Here is a 26,668-nt window from a genome sequence, read left to right as displayed (position 1 = left end):
CACTCACCCTCAACCCCTCACCCTCACTCACCCTCAACCCCTCACCCTCACTCACCCTCAACCCCTCACCCTCACTCACCATCAATCCCTCACCCTCACTCACCCTCAACCCCTCACCCTCACTCACCCTCAACCCCTCACCCTCAACCCCTCACCCTCACTCACCCTCAACCCCTCCCCCTCAACCCCTCCCACTCACTCACCCTCACTCACCCTCAACCCCTCACCCTCAACCCCTCACTCACCCTCACTCTCACTCATCCTCACTCACCCTCAACCCCTCACCCTCACTCACCCTCAACCCCTCACTCACCATCAACCCCTCACCCTCACTCACCCTCAACCCCTCACCCTCACTCACCCTCAACCCCTCACCCTCACTCACCCTCAACCCCTCACCCTCAACCCCTCACCCTCACTCACCCTCAACCCCTCACCCTCAACCCCTCACCCTCACTCACCCTCAACCCCTCCCCCTCGACCCCTCCCCCTCACCCTCACTCACCCTCACTCACCCTCACTCACCCTCACTCACCCTCAACCCCTCACCCTCACTCACCCTCAACCCCTCACCCTCAACCCCTCACTCTCAACCCCTCACTCTCACTCATCCTCACTCACCCTCAACCCCTCACCCTCACTCACCCTCACCCACCCTAAACCCCTCACCCTCACTCACCCTCAAACCCTCACCCTCACTCACCCTCAACCCCTCACCCTCACTCACCCTCACCCTCACTCACCCTCACCCACCCTCACCCTCACTCACCCTCACCCACTCTCAACACCTCATCCTCACTCACCCTCACTCTCACTCACCCTCAACCCCTCACCCTCACTCACACTCACTCACCCTCACCCTCACTCACCCTCAACCCCTCACCCTCAATCCCTCACCCTCACTCACCCTCACTCACCCTCAACCCCTCACCCTCACTCACCCTCAACCCCTCACCCTCACTCACCCTCACCCACCCTCACCCTCACTCACCCTCAACCCCTCACCCTCACTCACCCTCAACCCCTCACCCTCACTCACCCTCAACCCCTCACCCTCACTCACCCTTACTCACCCTTACTCACCCTCACTCACCCTCACTCACCCTTACTCACCCTCACCCACCCTCACTCACCCTCAACCCCTCACCCACCCTCACTCACCCTCACTCACCCTCAACCCCTCACCCTCACTCACCCTCAACCCCTCACTCACCCTCACCCTCACTCACCCTCACCCACCCTCACCCACCCTCAACCCCTCACCCTCACACAGTGCAATAGGTCTCAGAGCATTTGAGTTAGAGCTTTTAGAAATGTTTATGGCTTTTTTTATTTGTAATTCTTTAGCATTGGCTACAGGAAACAAAAATGCTAAAGATTTACAAAAAAAACCCATAAACAATTCTAAAAGCACTAACTCTAATGCTGCGAGACCTATTGCATTTCCAATGCTTGTTGCTTTTGTCACCCTAAGTGGAGCTAGTATCCCCAGACATTGGTCCCGTGCTCACCATGCCACCAGAGTCAAGCTATCCTGACTGATGAGGGGTGATTCCCCAAAACCGGTCCTACAATGCTTGTTTCCAGTCCGGAAAGACCTGACCTGGCAGTTCTGGCAGGACTGTTCCTGTGGGGAGCAGGGTCAAGACTGATTTGCATATGGCTGGGTCAAACCGTAATGGCATGGTGAGCAAAAAAACAATGGACTTGGGCCCAGATCTCTGTACTGTGGGTGAGTGAGTGAGTGACATTGGTCAGCATTCCGTCCATTTGTTCTTTTTGCATGTATAACACCTAGACGTGTATATAAACATCTGTAATGAACATTTGCACAGGGCATCATATGTGTCATCCTCACATGAGTATATTAACATGTATGTTGTCACCCCATAGTCATCTCAACATGTGTCATCATCTTATGAACCTCTTATACGCACCATGGAAACATCTTATAAGCATCTCATATATATCGCCTTTAGCTGTGGAATTATTAACTTTGCAATAGTAGCAAATAGTTTAAGAGTACATATTAATGTTGGGTGATATTATTACTGGTGTTAGTCAGATTTGTATGGTGAGTCATGGAAGAGCAATTTTAGCAGTGTCCTTAAGGTGGCGTGCCACGTTGAGTGGTTACATTTGAAGCATACGAGGAGGTCATGTTATTAGTAAAGCATGCTGGTTAATGTAGATATTCTTAGTGGTTAGATGGTGGTTACAAGGGTGTATTACCAGGTGTATCATTGGAGAGTAGGTGATTAAATAACAAAGGTAATGAGGTGTTTTAATTTACTAGTTGAGAACACTTAACTAGTCAAGATTTGACAACAAGAAAGAACATGCTTAGGGTACATTACGGGATCCTTATATGACCATCTCCATTTCAGTTATATTGTTCAAAAAGGTTTTCAGAAATGCCGGTGCATCTAAGTATGATGTTTTCCTATTACTTGCCATTTTCATTTTTGCTGGATCTATGAAGGAGAATGAGATTTCATCTTGTTTCTTTGAGCCAGGAATCTCTTCCTGCAATTCACCGTTTCTTTCATGTAGTCCTGCGATATTCCAATTCTATGGCCTTTCCATAAGACACATTTCATGGCTTTTTTTTTTATTTGAGTTAGGATTTTTTCTTTGTGTTCATAGCAGAGTGGTCTGAAGAGCATTGGTTGAGGCGTTTTAGGTGGTATTGGGCTCTGGTTGGGACTATTTGCCCTCTCGATCTCAAAGCCTCATTTAAAATCTATTTTTAGTGCTTGAGGCACCCAAGATTCTAAGAATGCCACACGAGTCATATTCATTCTCTGCATTTTCGGGAAAGCCAAACATTTTGAGGTTTTCTCGACAGTTCCTGTGTTTCAGGTTTGTGATCTTTCTCAAAGAGTATGATATTTTTTAGGTCTCGCGACCTATCAATGCGCGCAAGCGCATTGAGCGGAGCGAGAATTCATGTCGGCAAAATCCTCTTCAAACCAAGGGCTTTCAGCCGCGGTTTTCTTGAAGTTCACGTGAACAAACAAGCACGCGCATCGCATACAAGCCCAGCCTCTGCACTCCTCCCCTCGCTCGCATTCCCAGGCTCTCCTGCCCCCATCTGGCATCAGGCACTCCTCCCACACCTCACGGACATCTGTTCATTTCTCCTCCCCCTCCCCAGCCAGCTTCCCCCAGGCCCCTGCTGCTTCACACCCTCATCGCCGCTCGGCCCCCTCCCCTGCCCGATGTGTCGCATGCAAGCCCAGCCTCTGCACCCTCTGCACTCCTCCCCTCGCTCGCATTCCCAGGCTCTCCTGCCCCCATCCGGCTTCCCTCCCACACTTCTCCCAAGACAGCCTCTGCACCCTCTGCACTCCTCCCCTCGCTCGCATTCCCAGGCTCTCCCGCCCCCATCCGGCTTCCCTCCCACACTTCTCCCAAGACGACACTTTAGTTGCTTTTACTTGTTAAAGGACCGGGACATCCGCAAGGCTCCACCATCTGTCTCGCACCCTTCTTTCCCCTCTGCTGGACGGGATTGACTGTGTGTCCCTCCATTGCCTCGATCTCAATCCTAAATCAGGGATTGGAGTGGTTTCGTAGCTCCCTTGATGTATAGTGCCTGGCAATGTTCCCGTAGCACTGTTGCCACATAAATCCTGTTCTGTGGCAGTGGGCATCCATTAGCCGCAGAAATCTAGGGCGCACGTGGGGCACTGTGGGAAGTGTGAAGGACCGGTGCTAGCGTCTTCTGCCTTTCAGTAAGCGCTTTGGCTGGACTGCAGTGCCCCCCGCACACTCACAGAGACGAGACAACCCAGAAGGCTTGGCACAACTACGCCACTACCACCCCTCAGGGTGGGATAGTTGACAAGAGTTTCAAGCCTGTATCATTTACGCGTTTTCCAAGCGCTATGCAGTGAACTGATACAATCTCTGCGGCGAGGAAGCGTCCAAGAGTGAGGCGCTGTGTAGAAAGCAAAGCCCTGTCTCCAAAGTGCTGCAGGTCAGGAGACGATACACATGTAGGGTGGAGCTATTCAGTAAAGCAAGCACCTTACATTGCCAACGCAGGCTTTAGATTGGCAAAGCACTTTAAAGGAATTAATTATGCTCTTTAATAAAATCGCTTTTCAAATTATTTAACAATAATGCATGTGTCACATTTCAGGGTAAATCGCCCTAGATTCAGAAATCAAGTTAAACGTCAACTACGCACTTTAGAGGAATCAGGCTTCAGATCAACGGAGCACTTTAAAGGAATCAAGCTTCAGAATAATTCAGCAAAGGAATCGGACTTCAGATTAATAAAGTGTTGTGAATGTATCACGTTGCAGAGAAAGCTAGTTTAGTTTTAGCAAGCACATTATATTCATAAATCAGGTTTCAGATTAACTAAGCGCTATAAAAAATTTGTACAGCAGAGTTAATTAATTTAGGGGAGGCAAGCAATCTAAAGGACCGGGCCATCCGCAAGGCTTCACGCTCTGTCTCGCACCCTTCTTTCCCCTCTCCTGGGCTCAATATAACATAACATTACATACCAGAACTTGTCAAGTTGTCACGTCTGTTATTTACGGACGGGAATGATGGCGGGTGCCTGGTTTCACTAGTCTTTTCCCTAAAGAAATACGTACAACGCGTTAAAAGAAAAAAGACCGGATTTGGTTAGGATTTTGTAGGGAGTGGGTTTTTTTTTTTCTTTTTTATTTCTAAGGGGCCTGTGTTCCCCTGCTGTATTTCCTGTGCCCTGTTTGCTCCACTGTCCACCCCCCTCTCCGCGTCCTCCTTTCAATTCGACCCCTGGCCCATTCCCTAATTTAATGTAGTTCGTGCAGTATTATTAGCCTAGACCATCACATATTACCCTCTAACACTGCTCAGTAGATAAAACACGTTTTAAGTGTTTTGTTCTTTTACATTTGTTTTAGTCTTAGAACGAATTTTATGGATTTTTTATTTTAATTTAATTTTAGTGTCTTTAGTTTTTAAATAGTTTAATTATATCTATTTTTTTCTGCTAGGTTAAATTGCCCAATGTCAGGAGAAGCAACATTACATAATTGGATCCTCTGAAAATGGTGTTCAAAAAGCACCAAATGTCGTGCTAAAGTCACACACTACTTCAAATCATGTTGCCACTATGGGTGAAACTAGGTTTTTCGGTTTGGCTTTGTTTGGGTTTCTTATTTTAAACCATACAAATGGAACAAGCACTGGCGTTGACAATAGGTTTCGCATTTGGAAAGTTGGAGCTATTGGTTTTGTAAATGACATTTTATATTTATATATTGTTATTGACAATGCCAATAATGATATATAAATATAAAATGTCATTTACAAAACCAATAGCTCCAACTTTCCTACTGCGAGACCTATTGGCAACGCCAGTGCTTGTTTCATTGGTATTGGCTTTCATCAGGAGAGTTGAGGTCTGGTCTTCAACTTTGCTCACTTTAGATTCAGTCACGGCAACTCTGGAGGTTATGTTTTGGAGCTCTTTTCTAAGGCCTTGCAATTCTATTTACAAAATGTCAGTGTTTGTTTTTAATGCCCTGGTCAAGTCGTGGAGGGCATTCACGTCCTCCAGTATTAGATCCATGTTTGCCCCAGAAGTCTGCTTTTAATAGGAAAATCAGGGATTGGAGGATTGGATTTTATTTTTACCTGCGTTTTTGTTCTTTATTGTCCTTAGGGTCCTTATGTTTGTCCTTGGGGCAGCCATGGTCCAGGTGTTTGAGTGGGCTGCTTTCGATGAGCTAGTAGCGCAGTTGTGGTGTTGCAGATATCTGTATATAGCACCTGGAACTCGTGGCAATTCCTGTAGTTCCAAGTGAGATATCAGTGGGTAGTATTAGTAGTGTCGGTGGTCACCAAAGTGTCTGGAGGAGCTCTTGTGTGTGACCTATGTAAAACTGTTGACAGCACTAATAGTGTAGTGCACTCCGTAGGTTCTGCTGTCATTTCTCCAGGGGCACAGTGTTGTAAGGGGCCCTAGAAACAAAGACTAGATATAGAATCTAGATGCAGAATCAGGTATATATCTAACAGTAACAGCCAGGTTGTTGTTAACATTCAATTGGTTTCGTTGGAGGGTCTCAATTGGTTTTATTGGAGGATTACAGGGTTATGCAGCTATGCAGTAACATTGGTAAGGAAGCCACTGCCCTCCTTGGGTGGTTCTTTGGGTGTATAGTATTGACGGCCGACGTAGATGTCTGCCGGCTGCAGGGGTGTGATTAGGTCAGAGGAATGCGAGCAGGAACCAAGAGCTCCCTCACCGGCCAGGTGCCTGACTTAAATGTTCTTGCGGGGTGTGCTGAGCACCAGAGGGAGGCTTGCAGGGTGAAGCAGAGATCTTGACGTTTAACAGTGTGCTACCCCCCTCGCTATACGAGTGCTTATTATGAAATCCCCATTCTGTTTTCGCACATGTATCCCACATGTTTCTCACTGATCAGGGGTTTTTAGCACTGTCTCTGCTTCAGATGGCGTCTGAATCACCCCAGTTCACCTCAATGCTGCAGGAGACACCTGCTTACTGCAATCTATTTGTTCCCTAGTACCAGAGTGGTGTGTGTGGTATCGGAGCTTCTCTGAAGACCATGACTGCTCTTGCATTTACAGGTGATTGGGTGGGGTACCTTTTTGTTCCATTGATCTGTCCTGCTCTTTGGGCAGGTGAGATTGAATAGGCAGGGGTCCTATGTTTCACCCGCTCCTCACCTAAGTAGAAGCAGACCGCAGTGCCAATGGAACAGTAATGACTGTGACAGGTTCTGCGGAGTGCTCGCTCCCACACAACTGCAATGAGGCTATAGAGTTCGGGGTTAGCACTGTTGTGGTTTCAGGTGGTGTCCCAAATTGAATCATATCAAATCAACACTATACTCTGCCTTTAGCTTAGTCTTACAAAAGGGGGTGGTGATGGACGGAGCATCTGAATCAATCAAACACTCACACCCAGTCAAAAGATCTGGGTTTAATCCATCACCTTTCTTTAGCCCACTCTGCCACCCCACCGGTTTCTGGCATTCCAGCTGTCTTCAGCCCGGCCTGCCTGAATCCAGTGGCAAAGTGAGCAAGGGACTCACGTCTGCCACACTTACGGCGGCCAAAAGCGGTACAAAAGGTGGGGGTGATGGACGGAGCATCTGCTCACTTTGCCACTGGATTCAAGCAAGCCGGGCTGAAGACGGCTGGAATGCCAGAAACCGGTCCTCGGAAGCTTGTTTCCGGTCCAGGGAAGACATGGCTTGGCAGTTCGGGCTGGACTGTTCCCATGAGGCACAGGGTCAAACTGATTTGCATATAGCCATGTCTGAACTGGGGTGGCGGAGTGGGCTATGGAACGATGATGGATTAAACCCAGATCTTTTGACTGGGTGTGAGTGTTTGATTGATTCGGATGCTCTGTCCATCACCACCCCCTTTTGTGCCGCTTTTGGCCGCCGTAAGTGTGGCAGGGTATGCCCAGACGTGAGTCTCTTGCTCACTTTGCCACTGGATTCAAGCAAGCCGGGCTGAAGACGGCTGGAATGCCAGAAACCGGTCCTCGGAAGCTTGTTCCCGGTCCAGGGAAGACATGGCTTGGCAGTTCGGGCTGGACTGTTCCCATGAGGCAACGGGGTCAGACTGATTTGCATATAGCCATGTCTGAACTGGGGTGGCGGAGTGGGCTAAAGAACGGTGATGGATTAAACCCAGATCTTTTGACTGGGTGTGAGTGTTTGATTGATTTGGATGCTCTGTCCATCACCACCCCCTTTTGTGCCGCTTTTGGCCGCCATAAGTGTGGCAGGGTATGCTCAGACGTGAGTCCCTTGCTCACTTTGCCACTGGATTCAAGCAAGCCGGGCTGAAGACGGCTGGAATGCCAGAAACCGGTCCACGGAAGCTTGTTTCCGGTCCAGGGAAGACATGGCTTGGCAGTTCGGGCTGGACTGTTCCCATGAGGCACAGGGTCAGACTGATTTGCATATATCCATGTCTGAACTGGGGTGACGGAGTGGGCTAAAGAACGGTGATGGATTAAACCCAGATCTTTTGACTGGGTGTGAGTGTTTGATTGATTCGGATGCTCTGTCCATCACCACCCCCTTTTGTGCCGCTTTTGGCCGCCATAAGTGTGGCAGGGTATGCTCAGACGTGAGTCCCTTGCTCAGTTTGCCACTGGATTCAAGCAAATCGGGCTGAAGACGGCTGGAATGCCAGAAACCGGTCCTCGGAAGCTTGTTTCCGGTCCAGGGAAGACATGGCTTGGCAGTTCGGGCTGGACTGTTTCCATGAGGCACAGGGTCAGACTGATTTGCATATAGCCATGTCTGAATTGGGGTGGTGGAGTGGGCTAAAAAACGGTGATGGATTAAACCCAGATCTTTTGACTGGGTGTGAGTGTTTGATTGATTCGGATGCTCTGTCCATCACCACCCCCTTTTGTGCTGCCTTTAGCTTAGTCTTTGCATGGTGTCAGGGTGGTTTCGAATTGCCCCTTTATGCTGCGGATGTCTTGCTTACCGCGTTTGGATCACTGTCTGGTGACTGAGTGGTGGGGATGGACTGGAACGCCTCCTTAGACTGTGTCGTCTCCTGTAAATCCCGGTGGTTGGGAAGGGGTGCCATCATTTCACCAAGTCGTTGGAGACATCTTGGGCCGAAAAAATTGAGGGGTATTTCAGTTTGTTCCTCACCTGATGCAGAACAGTTGGCAATGTGCTTTGTTTAAAGTCATGTATTTTTCTCCCATTTTTGTGAGTGCAAGTTCCAGGGTGCCTGGTAATTGACAAAATTACTACTACCCTTCCCACACTTCTGATAATAACAGTATCCCTCTTCTGTGGATGGCCTACTGCCCATAACCGGAACAGGTGCATGTAATATGTAATATGTTAGTGTGTCATCTGCCAAAGACCGGAACCTGAATAGGTTGAGATGCTGGGTGAATGTTCAAACTGAAGACCACCCACATTATCATTCCGGTCCTGTGTGAAGCGGCCAACTTCCCTGAATTAGATGGATTCTGGCAGATGACACACACTAACATATTACATACCACGAGGAGCAACTACTCTGCCCTTGTATCACTGAGAGGATAGGGACCTCCCATCCTTTAAGTTACCTCACATAGGGGGGTTATCATTTTGCCCTGAAGAAAGTCCAGGACCTTTACGGCTACTAAGGACGGAAACCTGTCGACACCAGGGTCCTAGGACCATAATACTCCAACAAGACCCGTTTTTTAGATATTGTTATTTATTCAGACAGACCCAAGAATAAAGGGAAACCGGGGATCTGCCTGAGATATTTTATCTTTAAACCCTTTGGTCTTTTGTCCATCTAAAGAGCTCCCAACACTGTGGTTGAGCCCACCCCCACATTCATGGTTGGGTTAGGTACAACCTTTCACAAGAGTTTTCTCCCCCCCACCTTCTTTCGTCCCCTACCTCGGGCACAACTAGCTAACTAGCACCACGGACCACTAGGTGATCAATTGGAGTATTTTTTATGATTAGTAGTCCAGTCTATAAACAACTAGTGTCATTGTTGAAGTCAGGGGGTTGGGTCTTCATACAAGAGTCTGTAGCTACTCGGGTAGAAGGTAAGGTCTTTATTTCATTTTATAACCTGAGGTTATTCCAACAGTATGTAGCTCCTGTCAGAGCTCCGTTCTCCTTCCAATTGTCCTCCCTCTTAGCTGCCACTCCACAACACACCAAATGTCTGTTACATCATTGAAGCTCAGCATTCCAGACAACCGCTTTAGCATACAGGAAATGGGGGGGACACAGGATACTGTTCACCTCCCTTTCTTACTAACTACAGAACAAATAATTGCAGTTCCCTTAAATATAAAGTACAGAGACAGTCGGTCACAATCACCCAGTTTGCAACATGTCTACCTTACACATTCACCCAACAGCAACCTGTTCAACTTTCTAATACACATGCAAACACACAAAGTCAACAAATAGCAGTTAAAAGACATGTCACCAATTGTCAAACATAGAAATGACAACATGTGACACACTTTGTGCAACAATCCAAGACTTGAGTCTCGCCACCTCCTCGGAGATGAGGCCTACTACCACATGTCTGCACAGTCACAATGATGCCTCACAGTATTTGTTCATGTAGGACTTGTTATCACAGATACTCAGTCACGTGACAGCCAGGGCACAGAACCCACGGTCTTTCTTCGGATTCCCTGGTCATTCCTAAGTCTTAAAGTCCATTCAGAGCTCAAAAGAAACCACTAATGGAAAGTTTAACCGTAAATCACATCACATTAGCCTAAACTATCCTTGATTAGACTCCTACACAAAACCAGCCATCAAGACAAAGCTCGTGCACAATGTCCCCAGACAGTCACCTCACTCTACTAAACTACAAAGCACAACTAGCTCTCTCTCACACCTTCTTCTTCTTCCAGAAGCAACAAACGCATCCCCACAAGCACCACACTCTGTATCACACCCAAAAGTGCTACCCAGCATTCCAACATATCCCACACCTACTCACACGACCTGGCCAAACCAACATGACCAAGTGCCAGGCTAAAGAAAGCACTTAATCTGCTCCCAGTATAGTGCCATCTAGAACCTGCACTAGTTTCCGAACACAATGATGACAGCCTTCAGTAGATGCATGCTAAATAATTATTGACAAACTAAAATAATCAAACACTAGAATAGTCCAGCAATACAGTACCAGACATGTCAGCAGGTAAAGATGTACTCGCCTACAATGCACTAGAGCTACATCAAACACTGCCACTCAAACACAACAATGACCAGCTCTATGTACACAAACTGAATAAAACGCACCACAAAACAATCACAAACCTACTCTGCCTCCTGCACCTTACACTCTCAAATGTTCTAATTTGTACAGTATTACGACTCAGGTAAAACCTGTGGCTGTCACCCTCTGCACGGTGACAACGTATTACACTTCTGCACAATTTCACTCAACAGGTTACTCCACCTTGCAACCACTTACCACATTGTACTCTCCTTCCTCATAGCACTCATTGGGTGCTCCCCATAACACTTCTCATGACTGGGTACTACACTTCCCCTAATTGGCACACCACAGGTTATTCTACAGTGCAACTTCTCATGACAGGTTACAGCTTTTCACCACCTTATCATACCTTGGGGTACTTCCACATACAACTCCTCACTGCAGGGTACTACCCTTCCCCAACTTCGCATACTGTGGGGCTCCCCTTAAAACCTGTAGCTACAGGGTAGAGCTCTTTCCTCAATTCGCACCAACAAATGCACAAGTGTACTTAACTTGTATCTTTTGCTATGGGGCACTATTCTTCTCTGAGCCAGGGCACTTGGACACGCACAACCATTACATGCGCACCCCATAACGCAAAGAGACGCTATGTAGAGTCAAAGTTAAATGCAGCACTACCCCCAAAACAGGTGGGTACTTTAAACTTTCCAACTTTTCTTGCAATACTGAGCATTCAGCACACCACTACCTTTAACCTAAACTGCAATCCCCAAACAGCCAAATTCTAACTTATTCATAATCTTGCTAACTGGACACATACATCACCAATAATAAGTTCATGACTCCCACCAATGCACAAAAATCACCAACCAAACTTTTTCCAAATCTAATGAAACTCGCAGTGGGGAAACAAGGTGTGTTTCTTAACAGAAGCACATTAAATTTCATGTGCTCAATGAATTCTAAATAATCCAGCTGATTAATTTACTGAATGTTGGACAAGGGCTTTAAAATTTGGCCACTTCCCATGGCCTCAGAACACAGTACACCCTCGAACAACACAGTCTCATTTCTATAATTAGTGTCCTTGGAAATAGTCACAGGAAGTCTTGGTAATGTCTTCAGAGCTGTCCCGATCAAAGATCAACTTAACTATCCTTCTTCGTGAGATCCAAGTCTCCAAATCCAGCGCCTCCACTTCGATACCCAGGTCTGGAATCTAAGACAATGGTACGGTTCTCTCAAAAGCAATTTGCGCTGCTTTGCCCTCAAACACCAGACCCTCTTCTACCAGTGCCATCTGACTTGCGCCAGAGAGAAAAGTCCCATTTAAGTTGTGCTCTGTATTGTCACAATCCCTCTCTCCATCGCTTTAACCACAACGCTAACAGAAGCCTCGCCATTTTTTCTGGTTACTCATGCTGGGTGCCAGAAAATATGCAGAATGTCTTTAACCAGCACTCTTATACACAGCACTGTCCTTCTTAAATTAACTGAATGATGTAGGAGTCAACTCATACACTTTAATTCAAATGGAGTGATGGACTACTGTCGCAATGCGCAAACATCAACCGTGCCCAACAGCATGTACTAGCCTGTGTCATAGTGGCTTTCATTGAGAATTGATACTGCACGCTTACCAATGTTGCTTCTTATGTCACTATCACCATTGAATGTATTACTGCCTGAAGCTCTGTGGGCCATTCAATAGCTATACCTCTTCCCACTGACTCCACATCATTTTCTCGTTAAACGCAGGACTATATACTGGGACACATCAGCTTCAGGTGTTAATCCCCTGAGCTGGTTCCTTGCCATTGGCAGACCTTACCCAGCCTCCTCAATTGGCTCCTCCTCCTCTGCAGCTTAAGCTGGCCCTATTCACTTGTGGATTTGTGGGTGGGTCACCCCAAACTAGTCCTCCAGAGTCACAGTGCTATTTTCCAATTCCTCCTCATCTTAGGCTTCCTCTCCTGCTAGAAATGGCTCCCAACTGCCACCAGAGTCTTTCTGCATTTTCACTCCGGTCCTTAACTCGTTGCCAGAATTTCGAAGTCAGAGGGCAGGTTCTTCATACAGGATCTGTTTCTACACAGGTAGGAGCTACGTTCTTTATTCATGTTAGGCCCCTAGGTCACATCAACAACAGATTGGTCCAGTCAGGGCTCCATTATCCCTCCAACTGTCTTTTGGCCTAGCTTCCACTCCACACCGCACACTAACATTCTATTACATCATCACTCTCAGCATTCCAGACAGCAACTCAGACTTACAGGCAATGGGGACATACAAGATGCTACTGTCTTTTTATAGCTCCTTCACATAGTGATGTTGGCTTTCTGTGGATTGTTTACATACCCCCAATGTTCAACTTAATCTGACATGAATAAAATGCCCACCTCCAGAGCAAAAGAACAACCCATGGCTTTGCCTTTGATTTACAAATCCAACTGTGCGTGGAATATAAAACAGTTCTTCAGAGAATGTCAGCGAAATCCGAAGTGAATTTATTAGATACCTGGTCCAGACAAGGTGTTTATTTCCTCCTAGAGTTGTCGCCCAGATGGCATCATCTTGAGAAATGGTGGACTAGAGTTTTTTAGCGTGCAGTGTGACCAGGATCTTTTCCGATGAGTTGAAAGAGAAACTTTTCAAATCTTTGAATATATCTACGGTTTCTTTTGCATAACATTTTGTCTCACAAGCAAAGGTTTTTATGCAGTTTTCACAGAAAGCTAGTGCTCAGGACCAATAATGATTAGTGTAACTTGAGGATTTTTGTGTATTTCTTCGTTTTAACTGTTGTGTGTTACATGTTTATGAGGTCGTTCTCCTTTTCGGAAAATATTATACTGAATCTGAGTTTTTAGCCCCTCCATCTCCTGGAGTCTGCCTTGACTGCTCGCCCTTGGTACCTCAAAGATTTGCCTAAAACAGCATAATTCCTCTCCAGTTAGAGGGCACCAGTATTGTTGGACTAGTGCACCCGATTAAACAAGAGTAGTCACATGAAATTCTGCCAGTTTACTGCCTAATGACCCCCTGAAAACGCTTCATGAAAGGTAAAAATGCCTGTGCCCCTCAACTAGAATTGATTGCTACCAATCGCCTGTCTCCCATAGCTTGGATTCAGAGAGTGGATTTAGAGATGGTGGCTTACACCCTAAACTTTCTCTGCGCCTCCTTCCCAACACGGAGTGGTGCTGAGCTGGAGAAATGTAATCAAAACTTGGAGCTCCGCAGCAGAACCATAGATTTTCAAGTGTATAGGATGAAAAATCACACGGCTTACCAGAAAATGCCAAGCAATCAAAATGGTGCAGCTGCTTACAGTTACACAGCACCCTTCCAACAGGAAGTGGAGGGCACACTGAGTCCGGAAACTAGCACCCCACAGGTACACCGTGTATTCAACAGTCGGACAGAATTCTGAGGTGAAGACAACAGTATCCGTGGGGGCACAGGTAGCATGTACCTCTAGAAAAGCAATAAGATGGGGCACCAACAATTGAGAGATAGGGACACGCCACACATAGGCAAAGGTCTCTCCTCATTGACGGTCAGATAGCATCGCACATTTTGAGTTAGATGTCAGTACCATCAGACATGCAACTTCATCCCTAGATGGCAACAGCTATCATCTTGAGACAGACATATGACCCCTGAGGTATCCAGTGGAAACCACAGGCAGGTAGAGCTTCTCCATCTGAATAGGCAGGCAGCAAGACCCTTGGGTAAGAGGCAGCAGAGAGGAAGAAGTGCTCTTTTGCAAAAGTACCCACAGGTAGGCAGAGCGCCACTGCAGACAGGTGACCCCTGTAGATACCAGACCTCCAATAAGGATGCCAGCAGTTTGTGGTAGGCAGCATCTGGCAGCATCCCGGGTAGGGTCAAAGCATGCTGTAAGCAGTGGCACCCTCAGCCCAACATCAACAGCCCTCTGTGGCACACTCATATCGTAAGTAAACTAAAGACCCCCCCCACGTGGCATGAGGAAAAATGCAAATATCCACATGGGAGTACTATCTTTGAACTTTTTTCAACTGAATATATTTTCCACTGTGATAAACTTTAAAAAGGGAAACCCACTCAAAATCAGTTTATTAAGGCTTAATAGAAATAAGCCTCTATATTAAAGTTTTTTCATTGAGCTGTTGCAGAAATTTTGCTTAAGACCGACCACGGTTTTTCAGAGAGAATGTATGCACAACTGCAGAAGAAATGAAGAGAAAGATCCAGCACGTCAGCAACTGTGACTATTTCAAGACTGGTCCCCAGTCATGGGAATATTGTCATTTTTAAGAATCTTTTTTGAAAGGTTGTCCCCACTAGTTCTTCACTTCAATCGTAGACTTTGGCAAAGCTCACTCTTCGTGATGTGACGCTCTGTGTCCCATGAGATAAGCGCTTTTGTCCTACTAATCGAATGCTGTGTAACACCTGGGTCCGGTAGAGAGCTACAACACCTATTCATTTGAAAATTGGCATCTATAAACTAGTCCTCGGGAGGCAAATGACGCCTTATTAACTGTCAAGTTCTTCTGTTTGCCTCACTCCTAATCAGAGCCGGCAACACCTAAAGTTGAAATATGAACTGGTTTGCATTATTTGGAAGTCTACAGGAGCTAAGCAATCAAAAGACTGCAAGTGAGTGACAACGAAAACAGCTAACGGTATGCTGTGGGCGAGTTGTAAGCCCACTGAATATTAAACAAAATGCCTTAAAGAGCATATGCTGTGTAGGCAAGACCTCAAAAGGAGATGAAAAATAAATTGCCATCTAAGTGGGCATCCACAATGCAGGCAAAATAAATTCCACGCCTATGTTCAGGGATTATATGCTATCATTGCCTAGGGTCATCTGGGCACATCTAGATTTGAGAATGTTTCATGACCATGGACGCCTTTGACTTGGCTCCGTCTATTATAACGATCCCCCAACCTCAGTGTAGGACCCTAGCCCTGAAGCTGCACAGTTTCCTGAACTTCTGCCTACAACAGAGTTTGTAATTGTGGCCTGGGTCTCATAAAGCAGAAGGGAGTGCAATTGTTTTTGTCAAATATAGCGTCTCAGTCTTCATATTGTCTTAGTTCAGTCCCAGAGACAGATCTCTGCTGTCCATCTATTGATATTTCCTTTCTGCACAGTAAGTGAGAGTCCTGTGGGATGATGATCACTACAGAAAGATCCAGATCCTCCAATTATTTATTATATTGAGGTCCTCTGGAAGATTTGTGATGCCGCTGTTTTTTCTGCATTAATGTTTTTGCCACACTTGCCACTTAATCAATTAATGTGAGCTTGTAAACAATCCTTAATAAAAAATCTGCAAACAAATTCAGTTATTGAAGTCGCTGTACAAGGGGTTCAGCACTTCGTCTGATGCTTTGCAAAAAGCTTTCTGGTCACTAGTCAGCTGCTGATTGCAATCATTAAACAGCATTGTTAATGGAAACATTGAGTGCACCTGCACTTATTGTCTTTTCTTTATGAAAAATGACCAATCGGAAAACAAACTGAAGGTTTTATTGATGCAAGGAGCTGGCAATGTAAGTGTTAGGCATAATGCTAGCCTCCGATCTTGTCATGAAATTCATTGTAGCCCTTTTTAGTTATTGAGTAGAGTCTTCTATTTTTGTTTGTTTCATTGAACATGTATTTTTGCCAGAAAAGAATGTGACTTATTAGGCCACTAAAAGTAATTTTGTGGTAAGTTGTAGTTGGCCTCTTTAGCTGTCTAGCAGAGCTCATATAACAAAGATGAAACAACACATCGAGAGGGTAAATGGGTCAACATCCTTAAGTTTTGGAAGTGTAATTCGCATTTTGGATCCGCCCATAGAACAGCGATTCAATGTTTGAGATCCAGCCATCATGACTATTGGCATTTTGCCTCTTTACTTGTCTAAGTCTACATAGAAGTAGAAAGGGGCGAGCACTGAGAGAGAATTTGATGTAAGCAAGGGTACACAATAGGAACAGTGAAGAGGTGTTCAAAGCTCATTGCCTATTGAAGTCTTTACATTTAGCAGCCATCTTACAAAGAACGACCTCCTTACCTGCCAACTAGGAACAACTTAACCGAGTGATAAATAAAAGCCTACTTGAAGTCTATCTAGTTAATTAGATACGTTCACTTGTATGTTTTTCCAGGTCTTATTATACAGTGTTTCTATTGTGTGGAAAACCTTTTTATCAAAAATACAAAAAGCATATTTTCTTGAAAGATAGCACCTGGCAAATATAACACTGAACGACAGGGTAAATTGGACAGTTCTACTCAGACTTGTTATCACTGGCAGCAAATCTATGCCATTAAGGGACCATTTCTTGAAGAGTTGTGAAACAAAACTTGTCAAGGACAATGGTGAAAGTGGGTAAGGCCTAGCTAAAAATGACCAAGCTATCTGTTGTGGAGTGTGGGCGTCTCATTGAAACCACGATGTGGGTTTAGGAATGGTACAGAAAGTAAGGAGTTTAATATCCCCATCATGCCTGGAGGAACCATCATGAACTAGTTAACTTTCTTTCTGTGGGATCTGCAGCAGCAGCAGCTGCTGTTATTGTCCTTTGCTCCAATCTTTAACGTGAAAAGAAGACCTTCAGTGCAAAGGAAAATAACTGCAAATGCTGCAGCGCCACCAGCACGTTTGTGTCAAACTGTTGCCTTTAGGGAGGATTGGGATTGAAAACTAACACCCTACTGTTCATGGGCACCCTACTCCACATGCAAGGACAGTGGTTAATTTGTTTTGTCGCTTGGAACATGGTTATGGGTAGGTGTCAAAGTGAAAGAGCATTTCAGGAGGCAGCCACACCTTTGCCTGCCGCCTATCAAGATAAGGAAGACGTCACAGGTTAACCAAAATAGATGGCCTTTGATATAGCATACAGTACACCTTTTTTATTGCAACTCCAACATTGGTGTTACACAGGAGTGTGAAAGTTTGACTGCAGATCTAATGGAAATCTAACGCATCCCTTCCCTGTTACATGGTGATTTTAGCAGCAGGTACACAACTCATTGGCTTATTGGACTCAGATTGGAATGTATAACTTGCGTAAGGATCCATGCAGCACATATTTAACCCAATGAGAATCATACGAGGATATAGGGCCATATGTATCAAAAAAGAGTTTTACGATTCTCAAATTGCGATTCTTAGCAAATCGCAATTAGAGAATCGCAAAATGCAATGTATGTAGGATTTGCTCAAAATGTTGCAAATCCTACATATTCCTTACTTGCGAGTCGCAAATTGAGATTCGCAAATAAGGAATACCTTCCCATTCATTCCTATGGGCTAGGAGACCCATAGGAATGAATAGGAAGACATTCTCAATTTGCGATTACCAATTAGAGGATCGCAAATTGAGAATGCAATTTCAAGGTTGCAAGGGTACCAAAAGGACACCCTGTTGCACCCCTGAAATATGCATGTGTGAAGATTTTGCGCACATACATGCATGCATGTATGTGCAACATATGGCACTTTAAAAAACATTTTGTTTTAGATAAGTGCTTTTTTAAAGAAAATCGCAAATTACCACCAACTTGAAGTTGGTGGTAATTTGCAATTCCTTAAGGCCAAATAGCAAATTTCTGGTGCTTCCAGAATTGCATTTAAGGAATCGCAATTTGCAATTACTTAATTGCATTCGCAAAATAGAGAATCGCAAATTTTGCAATTCTCTATTTTGCGATGGCCTTTTGGGATGATACATCCCAAAAGGCTTTTTCCCATTCGCAAACGGGCAGATTCTGAGAATCTGCCCATTTGCAAATGGGGAAAAAGGCTTAATACATATGGCTCATAGACCTGTAATCTGCAAGTCATATGCAGTGTTCTGCAGCAGGGACTTTTACTCACTAAGTTATTTTTATGTTGATTCAAACACATTGCGTACAGATCTGTGCAGTAAGTGCATTAACCACTTGAGATCACTTACCTTCTTGTACCCTGACCCTTTCTGAAAACACATTGCTCTCCGCCCCAAATGCCTTAACTAAATAATCTTTATCCCAGTATCGTCTGTTAGTGACTAACAGATTGAGCCAGAATAGCAGTTTAGTTACATAAATATAGGCTGCATAACAAACCATTTTCAGTTAGCAGTTTCTGGTTGTATATATTGGAGTATTTGGGGCAAATGTGCTCTGACACCAAAGCATGAAAGTGTTTGAGATAGTGACACTATGGGACCAGCATGTTTAGGCGGATGGGTGCAGGAACACAACACAGCAGCAGAATAGCATAACTGAACAACACAGGAATATAACACAATGACACAACTACAGAATTGGAACACAGCACATTGGTAAGGCAACACCCCGAAAAAACTATTAAAAACACCAACAAGACACCAACAAGACAATGCGGCAGCACAACAAAAGCATATAACACAATTCAACACAGTGATTCAAACCCCCCAGCACAACCTGCCAACTAATCTACAGTGCAAACTAACACCAGTAACACAGCAACCCAGTGCAAGAAAACAACACATCACAACATAAAACTGCGCACAAACCCCTACTCCATGGCTGCCGAAAGATACCAAGATCATCGTCGCATCTGACAGGTTCCGCTATCTAGGCCTCTATATCTCCCCATGCCCGGTTCGGTTTTATGATTCCAATCTTCGAGCCCCACTGGCCAGGCTTCGGAACGACGTCTCTCATTGGTGGTCGCTACCCCTCACGTTGCTTGGCAGAGCGGCGCTGTACAAGATGCTGGCCCTTTCCCTCTATGTGTTACAAAACATCCCCCACAGGGTACCGGATGCCTATTTTGCAAGCGTGGAGAGCGAGGTCAGGACTCTTTTGTGGGATGGGAAGAGCCCACGTATAGCCATACACAAACTGAATAGAGGATGGTACAGTGGCGGGATCGCGCTCCCTGACCTGAAGCAGTACTACTGGGCTGCCCAACTAGCTGTGGTCAATCAGTGGGTCTTCACCCCGCAGTCCAAGCCGGCCTTCCGCACAGACCGGAGACTAATGGCAAGAGGTGGCTATCAGCGGGCCTTGTACTCTAACCCAGGCCGGCAGCACCTCACTGGTCCCACAGCTCAAACAGTGACACTTTTGCACCACGCAATCGCAAAACTAGGGTGGTGCAAGAAACTCACATGAGTCACCCCCCTGTGAGAAGCTGAACAATTGGGTAGGTTGGGCAGGTGCCCCGGCTTTGATAAGTGGGACCTTATCGGTATTTCCTCGTTGGGGAACCTTCGGAAACGCAAGGATATGGTTCCTTTCACTGCTCTCCAAAAGGAGTACCAGCTGGCGGAATCGGAAACGGTGCGCTACCTTCAAATTTGGCACACGCTTACCTCCGCCATCACTGGCGATGGGGCATTGCCCGAGGCCTCCCCGCTGGAAGATTGCCTCCTTACTGACCCGCTGCCTCATAAAGCGGTCTCCCTTACCTATCGCAAATTGATGAACAAGCCCAACCCTTTGGTGCGCCTCTGGCAACTTTGGGAGACTGACTTAGGATATCTCGACAATGACAACTGGCAGGTGGCCCTCTCATCCCCTAGGGAAGTTGCCATCCCAATGCGCCTGCATCTTGTACAACTCAAAACCCTACACAGAACATACCTATCAGCGCGAACACTGGTCAAGATGGGAAGGCGCCCGGACCCAGGGTGCCTCAGGGGCTGCGGTGGTGAAGGTACCCTCTTTCATACAATCTTCTTCAATTGATCTGCAGAACCATGCCCTTCATGTTGATCAGCTCACTGTTTAAGGGGCTTTGTTGCCATCATTAGATGTATGCCTTTGCCTGCGAGCCTTTTTTTTTTGTCTTCTCTCACTATTGTGCTTCTCTGTGTCTCGCCATGGTATCATTGGTTTTGTTCAATAAAAAGAGAATTAAAAATAAAAAACTGCACATAAACAGCATTCAACACAGCAAGGTGCCCCTATAGTGACAGCATGCCATCACGATAACAAAAGCGCAAGATACAACACAACAGCACAAAAGTAACGCTTTTTTGTTTTGTGTTTCATTTTATTTGTTTTTGTGGTTGTATTGTATGGTGAAAATCTGGCCATTTACAAACCATTAATGAGCAATGGTGCAAACGCAGCCAGGCGGCTGAGCCTTCCAAGTGATTGTGCAAATCTATACATTCATTCCAGATTATTGAGTGTGTAAATCTGAACATGGACTAAGGATTATTGATTGGTGGGTCAAATCCGAACAGACTTAATGGTGGTAATTCTTGTCACCTTGTGGGCTTCTTTGGCTCATTGGTGTCCACCCTTGGTGCAATGTTTGCACTGGCATTATCGGGGTATTTGTTTATTGTAGACATTCTTAGCATGTTAAGCTCTTTCATATTGCTTCTACTGGCATTATTGCTGTCTTGGCATTTTTAGAACATAGCAACACTGTTGTGTGAGGCCCGTTTGATTGGACCATCCATCCATGCACTCGCCCACCCGTTCGTTCATCATCCATGCATTCTCTGAAATAACCACTCACTCATTCATCCTGCCCTTGACATATTTTCATATTGATCTATTCACACAATCACACACTGAAACTCGCCAATAAGTAAAGAAGCAATGTCACTTAAAAAATAACTATTGGCTTTGCCAGTGCTTGTGACTGAACTTGTGAAGCTCTTGGTGAGCCACTTCGTAGTATGACTTGTACTTTTTCTTTTACTCCAGGATGCTGGTCAGGACGGCGTTGCTTCCCCGGCCACACCAGGAACGGGGAAGTCAAAGGTAAAGTAAATCAAATATACTTTGTTTGCTTATGTTTCAAAGGTCACTGTTGTTTTATTGGGAAAGGCCCAGTTTGTCTGGCATAACTTTTAAGATGTCCAGATGTTCTACTTTTGGAAGAAAAGTAAAGGTTTTGCTTGAGCTGAAATAGACACAGTTGATAAGAAAAGCGAGGACTTCAGTTTAACTTTAGGCCCCATGTTATGACGCTCTCCAGAGACAGGGGTGTTTTTCCTACTTTTATAGTATGTACACGTACACGTTCTAATGATTAATTTGCCTTGTAATGTAACCTACTAAACTTTATGAAAAGGAAGTTTATTGGTACAACCCTTGCAGATATGTTTCCACTCCAAATGCGTAAGGAAGGTTTTGTTTCATGCAGAACAACGCATATCATTGTTTTGTGATTCTCAAACAGAAATCCCAGAACGCCAACCCGAGTAATGTTTCCTTGAATGCCCTAATTCTGCTACACCAGAGTAAGAATACGATGTCAACGCGGCTGTGGTCTGAACAGGCACCCGTGTAATAATAATTTGTGCTTTTTGCTTAATTATTGCAGAATTACTAGTTATAAATATAGATTATGACTTAACCAAAATTGGTTATCTTACCTCTTAATTAATGAAAAAGCTGAGAATAATATAATAGACTATAAGGGGCCTTAAACAATCCAAAGAAAATACGACTAGTTATAGCTACTTGACAGTGTTATAGCGTTCCTTCAGGAAACTCACATAAAACCCTCTTATTCGCACAAGAGTAAAATGTAAATTGATACTTGTATAGCGCACTACTCACCCGCAAGGGTCTCAAGGCGCTTGTACGAATACCTCTGTGGAACCCATCCTGGCCTTCCCTGTGAGGCGTCCACTCCTGGGCACCCCCAAGGTGGAGGCCAGGCATCCTTAGCGTTGTGGGGGCCGTTGTGGAGATTAAGCAAGCTATTGCCCAGAGTTGCAGAGTGGGACCCATGATTGGAATAGGCACCGAGGCGAGAATTATCAGGTCCATGGAATTTTTGAGCCCAAGACCCGCCGAGGCGGTGAATTGAACCCTGGTCCCGGGCTAGACCTCTGCATCAGGGTCTGCCGCTCTAATCATTGAGCCACACTTCTCCACATGTGGGGCAATCAACGGGACAGTAACTATTGAAGAGTGTCTTTCCTCAGTCGGTAGACTGTACCTTTTAACCTCTTTAATGTGGTGGATGCAAAATTCATGTCGGCCTCATAACCTCTGTAGTGCGGTGGACGTGAACACTTTGTCCATAATACTAAACAGAAACTCCTTCTGATGCTGGCACTGGAAGGTTTTTCATTTTAAAAGATGTTGAGGTGTGATCAGAAGCTTTCCCCCTCATTCAGAGGTTATATATTTTTTCTAATCAGGGCAGTACAATGACATACCACTGATTGAAAGCAAAACCAATTGGTGCCAACTGGACTCAATTTGATTAGTGCTTGGGGGCCATATTTTAGCCCCTGAGCACCGATCCCAGGAGTGAATGAACAAATACACATTTATATAGCTCATGGCTACGCATGGACATCTCAGCGCTTAATGTAGCACCTATTAAACTAGGAGCAGATCAAGAGAAAAGAAAAGTTTTAAGCTGCTTTCTGAAATTAGGATGATTAGATTCCAAACGTATATGATCGGGGAGCCGGTTCCAAAACTTAGCTGCATTGTATGAAAACCGCCGACCTCCAGTTCGTGATCGCTTGATCCTGGGAACTGCGAGTAAACATTTATTGTTGGATCTCAAAGTCCTATTAGGGCAATAGATTTGCACCAGAATGAATCTTTGGGGAACCTTTCCCCGAAATAGCTTTATGGGCAATACACATTGACTTGAATCTAATTCTTTCCTGGATGGGGAGCCAGTGTAAAATAGTAAGGGCTGGTTTGGAGAAGGAGAAGTACTGCTAGAAAGGGAGCATTTTTGTTTTGTTTTTATTTTTGTCCTCATTCACCTTGGGCTCCCAATTAACCCCCCCCTATAATTCTTCATTACAGGGGATGGAGGGAGGGAAGACGGGAGAACCCAGGAGGCATATATGCTCTTTCGGGTTGTCCTTATTCAAGAGCCGTGTTTTTTAAACCAAGATAAACAGCAGAAGGTGTAATCATTGGAAATATATAACCTCTTTGCTTTGCTACCATATTAGCTGCTATTCCAGCCCAACCACTCCATCAGTGGGAGCCAAAGCATTTTCCTCTTAGAGACCCCCTTCCCACGACATCTAATTGGATATATAGGATATCGCATTTAGCCAATCTTTACAGAGGGGAGGCTGGTCAGATACCCACTTTCTTCATTTTTCCCTTCGAGCCAGAAGCAGCATAGAGAAATGTAGCTTGTTCTTTTGGCACTCAGACTCGCCAACCCCCTTGCTGCTCCAAAAATAATTAGCATATGGCTTACCTTAAAATTTATCACCAAAATATTTGTGACTCTTACCCACTTCTTCCCAAAATTACGGATTTGCAGTACATTCCATAAACATGTGTATGTCAGTCGCCTTCTCCAGCCCACACTTTGCGCACTTTCTCATTTCCTCATCTTCAAAATCCTGTCAGAGGTCCAATAGGCTCTGTGGAAGGAAAATTGATGATTCCTTCTTAAAAGAGGCAGGTTTAACAGTGCTGTATAATATGTGCATTGATATTTGCCATAGATCTTGTATCTATACCCTTGGCAAACATTCTCCCCAGGGCTCCTCTGACAAGCTAAAGACACCATTTTCAGTCTCCAGCATCTCCCATTACGAAACTGACACCTCCTTCTTCCCAGGCTTTTATTTCAGCAGATGTTCTTCCGAATAGTTTATGGATCCCATTTCACAATCCATGTTCTGAGTCTAACATTTTAGCTGGAGGTATTTGAACCTGGAGAGACTTCCGCCCATAGCAGCTTACCATCATGTGAAAGTTGACCCTCGTTTGTATACCTGCTGCCTTAATTGGTAGTGGTAGTTTATCTTTTCGACACTGTGGGGGTGCCTGGGAAGTCCCAGATAGGAGTAAGGTTACTGTAGTATTCCAGTTTCATGGCTTTTGTGATACTGGACCAGATCTTGGCCATTGCTTGTAACGCTTTTAATCTCTAATTTTTTTAATATACTCCATGTCTCTGAATTTAAGCAGAAAATGGGCATTAGCCCCTGTAACTTCTTTTAACATGGCTTTATATAGGAACCCAATCTCAGAGCAGTCTGGAATATGGAAAACATCCTGGCATTCTTTGTCTGGAAAGCCCCAGCATAATACTGCATGAAGGCAGGCAAAGGCCCCCCTTGTCCCTCCTTCTGTGTAGATTTGTCCATGATATCCTCACCATTTTATATGCCCAAATGAAGGAATCTAATAGCTGGCTGAAACATCTCCAGCCATTCTTTCTTAAAGTACAAGAGGATTGTGTTAAATATTTACATTTTGGGAGAATAGCCATTCTCACTTAATTTGTCAATTTCAATGGCAGGGGAGCACAACTCTTCATCAGCCAGTTTGTTTCAGCCAAGGCTTTCACAAGGTTGACTTCAGGAATCTTATCCCTATCTTCCATGATCTTAAGCCCCCAGTATTTCACATCATTCTTAATTAGTAGATTATGCCTCGCCCTGCTTCCACACCATGGTCTCTGTTTTTTCTGCATTGACTGGATATCTTGAGACCTCACCAAATTTTAATGTCAACTGAATTATAGCTGGAAAAGCAGTCGATAGATTAGAAGTATATACCATAAGATCATCCTCCTGTTCTGTTGGAGGCCAGAGTAAAGAAGAGATTGGAGGGAAGCTAGTGGACTAGAAGTATGGAGAGAATGTGGGATTTTTTTTCTCCAGCTGTGCTAATATCGCCTGATATTTCTGCTCATTATGCCCCATCGCCTGTATTTCTGCCTTGATTTTTTTTCAGCTTTGTCTTTCAGATCTGTGACTGTGTCCTCAAGAGCTTGAGGCCTGGCAGCCAAGATATCGAGTTTTTTTCTCAAGCGCTTCACATAACCCCTGTATTTCACCCTGGTTTGCTTCAGAAATAACAAAGACCTTTTTAAAATCTGTTGACAACAATAAAATCATTCATCCAAGAGAAGCGATAGTCACCTTCTCTGCTGTCACTGTAACTGTTTCAGGTGGATTGTGAGCGGTCACAATTGTTAGAGCTTTAGCCCGGGTCTCTGCCAGGCTTCAGAATATTTCCACAGCTTCCAAATTGAACTCTTCATCCAAACCCTCCGGAGCCTGATATCTCTTACTTCCAGCTCTTATCGGCCTGCCTCTGGTTGCCATCTCCTCCACCCTTTGTTTATCTACCTTCCTCACTGCTGTGCCCTCAACCAATCCATCTCCTAGCAACCTTGCCGGGTTCTACTATGTTCAGCAACACCTTAAAAAATTACCATAAGGAAGGGGTGATTTTTAATTTATTTGGGTCGATTATTTTCGCTTTATTGCAAATTCTTGCATTGTTTTGAGGGTTGCTTTTTACTGTTATCAACAGCACACAAATAAGGGCCTAGGAGTATCCAGACAATGTTATGGGCTCTGGCGCAGAGCCAGCTTTAAAAGGTCGGAGTGGTGTTGTCAGTTGAGAGGACTTACCAGGATGACTGGTTGTTGTTAAGCGCGTTTCTTTAGGAGCAGGTCTAGATGAATGACTGCTTCTTCTCTCAAAGGCGCTTCTTCGATTTAACCCCTTCTCAAATGTATTTACTTCTCTCAGTCTTTTGGCACCTTACTCCGGTTTGTGGCAACATGGCGCACTTTACCGCTCTGTTAGAGGATTACCCAATGCAGGTTCACTCTCTCGACTGCTTGTCGCCTACTTCGTCTCTTTTCTGGCCGCCGGCGTTACAGTGACAACATTTGTGCTGCCCCCATTCCCCAGTGGTGGACTCGCGCTGCTGTCCTACGGCTTTTCCACAGCTTCATAGCTGCTCTCGACCAAAGTTTGGTTGTGCTGACTGCCACTCTGCCGTCTCTCACATCTGCTGCTTCAGGGATTAATTTGATAAGAAAGCAAATTTACCGAAATGTATTGCAACGCGTTTATTTATGATTAAGGACTTTTCCAGTGCATGCGAGTCAACGGGGCTTCCCAGAGAGACCTGCACTCTAGCAACCTGCTTCCACGCTGGCCACCATGTTCTCCCAGTGAATATATTCCACCACTACCTCTTTCCAGTGGATATA

The 26,668-nt window shown here is 45.2% G+C and overlaps 1 protein-coding gene across 2 annotated transcripts in view; it reads left to right on the top strand.

Moving 5' to 3' along the window:
• GCC2 (GRIP and coiled-coil domain containing 2) overlaps window positions 1-26,668 on the top strand; it is a 402,205-nt gene that overhangs the window by 14,434 nt on the left and 361,103 nt on the right. For both annotated transcript variants that reach the window (XM_086934291.1, XM_086934290.1), the window contains exon 2: window positions 21,411-21,467. Coding sequence is in view for 1 of the 2 variants with exons in the window: in XM_086934290.1 (XP_086790416.1) it covers window positions 21,411-21,467 (57 nt within the window). In the remaining variant the exon portion in view is untranslated. The remainder of the gene's footprint in view (window positions 1-21,410; window positions 21,468-26,668) is intronic.

The sequence above is a fragment of the Lissotriton vulgaris genome, chromosome 8 (assembly GCF_964263255.1).
Source record: "Lissotriton vulgaris chromosome 8, aLisVul1.2, whole genome shotgun sequence".
NCBI lineage: Eukaryota > Metazoa > Chordata > Amphibia > Caudata > Salamandridae > Lissotriton > Lissotriton vulgaris.
The sequence above is the reverse complement of the archived record's forward strand: the minus strand, read 5'-3'. Positions and strand labels throughout refer to the sequence as shown.